At 32.5% G+C, this 6,000-nt stretch overlaps 1 protein-coding gene across 1 annotated transcript in view; it reads right to left on the bottom strand.

Moving 5' to 3' along the window:
• Positions 1-791: 791 nt before the first annotated feature.
• The window catches only part of Trhde (thyrotropin releasing hormone degrading enzyme), a 373,678-nt gene continuing 368,469 nt past the window's right edge, over positions 792-6,000 (bottom strand). The window contains exon 19 of the mRNA XM_063255150.1: positions 792-3,483. Coding sequence (XP_063111220.1) covers positions 3,340-3,483 — 144 coding nt within the window. The 3' untranslated portion in view covers positions 792-3,339. The remainder of the gene's footprint in view (positions 3,484-6,000) is intronic.

The raw sequence follows: 6,000 nt of genomic DNA, 5'->3' as shown, positions 1-6,000 counted from the left end.
GTGTTTTATCTGCATTTGGACCATCTGTTACTACTGTTAGTGTGATCAGGGAAGTTTCCGTTGAAAGGAAAACAAATTATCAGTGTTTTAAAGTTATATTTAAACAACACTCAACAAGAGATTTTTTTAAAAAGCAAAATAACTCCAATTAACTATATTATTTCTTCCAATATTTGACTACTTACATTGACTGAAGAAAATACTGATTAAACATTTTTATATAGTCCTTTTAGAATACCACAAATCAAACAGTCTTTAAAAATATAATTATTGCAGATATATTTAATTATGTATTTTGGTGCTGGAATAGTATTTGCAAGATCTCCAATTAATGGTGGAGAGAGGTATGTTGAACATGTATTTATAATGGAAATCTATACTGAGAAACCTAAGTGATTACATCCACTCCCAAAATAATTACAATTCTAAATAGTTCATGTTGCTGCTCTAAGCTTCAGTTTCATCTTCAGGCTATGGAGCCAAATGGATGATGTTTTTGTGGGGAGCCAACAACAAAATAACACAGCATGTGTAACAGTTCTTGGAAAATGATATGCATTTTATAAATACACGGGACAAACTTAATAACCATGTATGATATTACCATGATAATATTTGTAATTGTTTACCATAAAAGTCTCAGTTCCATGATATAACTATTTTGGATATAAGATAAACTGAAGTGAACTTAAGGCCTTGAGAAAAGTACGTTACTTAAATTCTAATAGAGCTAGCAATGTACATTAGCCTTAAAAGACGAAATTTTCAAAATTTCAAAGATTATAGGGACATTTTAAGGAAAAATGTAAAAATGTCAAATCTTTTTTATTTATAAGTCATCTGGAGACAGTTAATATTCAGGGTGGTAGATAACTAGGTCTTTTCTAATTGAAACAATGGTTTGTTGTCATACATACACTGGCACAGTAAATTTTTAAGACTAAATGTCGGACAATTTCATTTGTTACTTCATGCACATATATGATTTGTAAAATAGACAAAGAAGAGAGGAAAGATAAAAACTCTAAGTAGAAAATATAATTTTATAACTACATTTTACAGAATATTCCAAGAGATATCATTGGCTCTTTTATTATTTTGAAAATATTACTTATTCAAACAACTAAAAATCTTAAATTTCAACATCAGAAATGATAAATTATTGAAAAATATGTAGAACAAAAATGTCATTTCAATGCCATTGGTGTCACTATACTGTTGAACAAGTACTATATGAGGTATTGAACATTGCACATGATTACACACTTAGGATTTGAATTGGAGCTAAACCAGTTGTTCAAGGCCACTAAAATACTGAAGAAGATTAAGATTATTAACAGTAGGGAGGATCAGAACTAGAAACGTTTATCTAACACAAAATTAGAAATAGTAATTTCACTAAAAAGTTGTAACTGCTAAGAATATTAATAATTTAAGACACAAAACAAGACGTCCACATCTAACTTTTTATCCTCTATTACATGGGCAGTGAAACAGTGACTATCTGGGACGTGCACAGTAGTATGGTACTTGCTATTGTTATGTAGTAGAACTTGCCCTTAAAGACCGTGTAACTATGATACATAGTAATTGTATTTCATCACTTTTGATGGGTGGCATAACCTCTACATTTTATACTAAGCATTAATATGCTTGATTAACACCACAGAAAACATTAAAATTTATGTATGAAAATACATAAATGAAAAGCATTGAAAGTGTGAGCAATATGTACTCATTGCTTAAATGTTAAAACTTATTTGGCGGTGGTACTTATAAATTCAATAATTAAGAAATTGCTCTTTTTGTATCAAAATCAAATAATTCTATGGCTCTAGTTTCATCCTAGTTTTCTTCAGTATTGAGTGACATATCTCTCAAATACATTCCTTTCAGTGATTTGCAAGAATTATAGCGTGAAACAACTCCAGAAAATAGTGGTCCATAAACATAGTTTAAGAATCATCGTTGCACTGTTTATAACAGTAGCTTAGACTATATCCAAGTATGACTGGAGACCTGGCCTACAAAATGAAAATATCCTTGTAAAATTCTCATGTCACATAACATAACCATGAAAATAGCTATGTACAATTCCTAGGTAGAATAAAGTTGTGAATGCCAAAAGAAAGACTTTGTAGATTAACAAAAGTAACTTTTTAAGGGATGGCACAACTGGCACAAAAGTTCTTTAAGTAGTAACAGACCCACTGAGGTATGGTTGCTGAATGCAGGACTAGAATAACACAGACACAAAGACCAACACACAAAAGAATGTTTAACTCTGTACCACCGAATACAGGGTGGACAAACACGATGAAAAATAAACTTTCTAAGTACTAATAATCATACATTTACACAACTGCTTTATGCAATGTGAAATTTGACCCAAACGATGACCGAATATATATGCAAAGTTGCCATTGACTCAGAAGAATTTGAAGAATGGTTGTTTACAAATAAATTTTGTTAAAATTCATCATGAACTACAGTCAGTTGGAAAGTAGATGAAAAATAAGGTAAGTAGATAAGAATTTAGGAGTTAGAGGATAATGTTGAGATAAACTATTTTAAACCTTTTGAAAATGTCCATTCATTTATAAAAAGAGATAAATTTTCTTTGATCTGAAGAGATTTTCAGCACATGTGCAGTGTATAGCATCCTATTTACATATGGCAGTCCCTATGTACATATGTATACACTATCTATATGCCTTTTAAATGTATACACAGTTTTAACTCAAAGAAAGTGAGTTATCAATGCAGTAATCATTGTTGGACAATCCAAGGGCCTAAATAAATAACAATGATCACTTAGAAAGCTAATTTACCCCTCCATCGTCCTAGACTGAGAATAAATTCTTTTCCAGTTTTTCTTTCATTGGAACACTGATTGTCATCAAAAACTGTTGTGCTTTTGCATAATGCCCATCTTGGATGTAACATATATTCACATAAAACATTGAGCATTTTCAATAAGCATGCTGAACACAGGCAGGACCATACATCCATGCACAGAATATTCTGAATACGTTTTTTCAAATTGACTGCAACATTGACATGCACCACTATTTGGTCCTATACAGCAAGGAATGTACAGCTGAAGCAACCACAACCCTTCACTTGAAAGGGTTTTTTAGACAACAGGGAGCAGAAAAACAAAACAGAATGACTGAAACAAATACAAGAAAAAAATCTCCAAAACCCAAAAACAAAGGACAAAACTGAAACAGAATTCCTCCCACATGTTAATACTGAAAATCTGGCCATTTTCCTCCTTCCACATAAAGCAGATCCTCTCACAAAATTCTGAGTTTAAATGTTTACAAAAGACATATATTAGTGCCTTAGAGCTTTCCTCAACCACTGGAAGAGCTCTTCTTGATAGAGCATTTTCCAGCGCACATTGGCTTCAACGGTTTCTACAGCTCGTGTGAAAGATGCAGCAGCCACCCCATCATAGTTCTTCATGAAGTTCTTTAGCTAGAAATAGAAATTTAAAATGATAAATTTGCATGTCTTAAAATGAGCTCATGTGCAATATGTGTAAGAATCTATTTGAAACAAACTGCCCAACTGTAAAGCTGAACAAATTCTTTAGCTCTTAAGTTACTTGCTTTAGTTAACTTTTTAAAATTTACTAGTACATATTTGCAGTACATGCATTTTGCAATCACCTTGGGGAATTGACTCTTGTACATAACATAGCTTGTTCCTTTTTTTAATCCTCTTCCCTCTCCCTCCCCTTTTCTTCTTCTAATTTTCTTTCTCATTTTTTTCTTATTGATATAACTTTAGTTCACATTTATAGCTTAAAATGTCCACATTCATTGAGTTTGTTAGGATCCTGTACCTGGCGTATCATTACTTTATATATTTCCTAATCCCCTTCCCTAGCCCCTTGTCTTTGGTCCCCTGGATCTCTTCCTGTCTCAAGAGAGCTTTTTCTCTATTGTTTCTTTATTTTTCTCCTAGCAGAGCAATACATGTATTATTAGTCTCCTACCCATGTTGCTATAGATAGCACTTCCGATGTGTAAGTCTTTAGGTCTACATTACATTTCAGAGACTTGAAGGATACTTGTTCAAACCACCTACTCTTTACCTGGGATAAAACATATTAATGAGTGACTCCTTCATATCCAAAAACCAAAAATTCCACCATCACATCATGATAGTACTGCGTTTTTCTGTACATACATCTTAAGAAGAATCCTAAGAGCTAAGACGGTTGATCACACTCAACTGATTATTTCAGATTCAGACACCTTTTCCTACATTGTAACTCATTCCATTTTTTTTTATCACATTAACACACGGAAAATCTGAGAGTCGGTTGCCCCAGCATGTTCACTTGCAGCCTCATGAAGAAATTTTCTTCTTTGTACAACTCATCATTCCAGAGATTGGCATATTATTTAGTAGGGAAAATGGGCCTAGTTTGATTTCAGTAGAGTAGATATAATATAACAAGCAATAAAAATTAGGTATATTACCATTTGAAATGAAAAGATCCCCTCTCCAAAAAGAGTGAACATCACATTTGAAATGGGTCTATACTTAGCTTCTTTTTTATGACTAGTGATTAAAAAAAATTTATCCTCCAAAATAGTTGGATGCTATTGTGACACAGACCAGTTAAAACTGTAGGGCATACATAATGTATGAAATAGCTTTTAAAAGTGAATATAAAATTTAAAGTTCACTTTTTGGTTTTAAAGAGAAAATTATTCTTCATCTTCTACAAGTAAATAATATAGAGTTTGGCACTATCATTGATGTCAAGGGATTAACAAATTTATTGGGCATTGGAAAAAAGTAATAGGCCTATGAAAATCAGATGATTAATGACATTGCAATCATCCGAGTAACTAGATTTAGAAAGAATGAAGGAGAAATATGGGCCTCTTTAGCTAGAGAATCTGAACATTTAAGTTACAATTTTAAGTGCTTTGTCATAATTTTTATTGACATGAGATTTTATATGAAGAGTTCACAGAATCTAGGAACATTCAAGCATTCCCCTCCCAGGAGTAAATACTAGCACTTTTTCTTTCTGCTCATGTGTCTTAAGAAACTGGCAACCAACCAGCAATTGCAATGCTAATAGACAAATGTGAAAAATCAACTTGCAAAAAGGAAACATTATGCGGTGTAATTAGTGTGGGATGTGATTCATCACATGGTGGGCGCCACATGGAAGATATGCCAGGAAAGAAATGTAGTGCATCAAGATAAGCTCAGGAGCAGGGAGAGGGGGTAAAGGGTATTAAAGTGTTTAATTATGCCTTTCTAAATTAATTTACAATGTAGTTCAGGGATAGCTTTGTTTGCTTGTGACAGTGTTTCTCTGATTACATGGTACTGACAAATTTTCTTCAAGTTTTTCATCTACTTTCTTAGAAAACCCTGTATCTGGCAACATTAGCAACTGATAATCTCCAAAATCATTGTACTTTTATCACAAACATGCAAAATACACAATGTATAACAAACAGTTTTCATTGTTTGTCCTAAAAACTGATCTGACCTTCGACAAAATGTACACATATTAAGAAAAAAGATTAAAAAAAGAAAAAGAAAAGGTAGGAATGCATTTTATATCCCAATACACGAGGCACTGACCTCCCAATACCAACAAGGAAGTCTAGAAGGTACTTAAATCATAAATCAAAAATTAACTAATTACACAACAATGCATTTGTATTGCCATATTCATGTTATGACTTTTTCAGGCTATATTTATAAAGCCAAAAACGATGTATTTTTCTATATTTTGATTTTTGCTTCATTACAGAAACATGACATTAGGTGTCATTATTTGCTACACTGTATGCCAATCAAAAATATACCTCTTCTTTTAAAAATATGTTCTGCATTGCATTTTTTGTAGACATTCACTAAATATTCCAGATAGTGATAAATACCCCTTTGGCAACTTTAACTCCATGGAGCATGCTCTTGGCCTCTTTGTGAAGCCAGCCTGAACACATGAAATAA

Source organism: Cavia porcellus, unplaced genomic scaffold (genome assembly GCF_034190915.1).
Source record: "Cavia porcellus strain 051 isolate PalLab524CR breed Dunkin Hartley unplaced genomic scaffold, mCavPor4.1 scaffold_8, whole genome shotgun sequence".
In the NCBI taxonomy this organism is placed as follows: Eukaryota; Metazoa; Chordata; class Mammalia; order Rodentia; family Caviidae; genus Cavia; species Cavia porcellus.
This window is presented reverse-complemented; position numbering and strand designations above follow the sequence as displayed.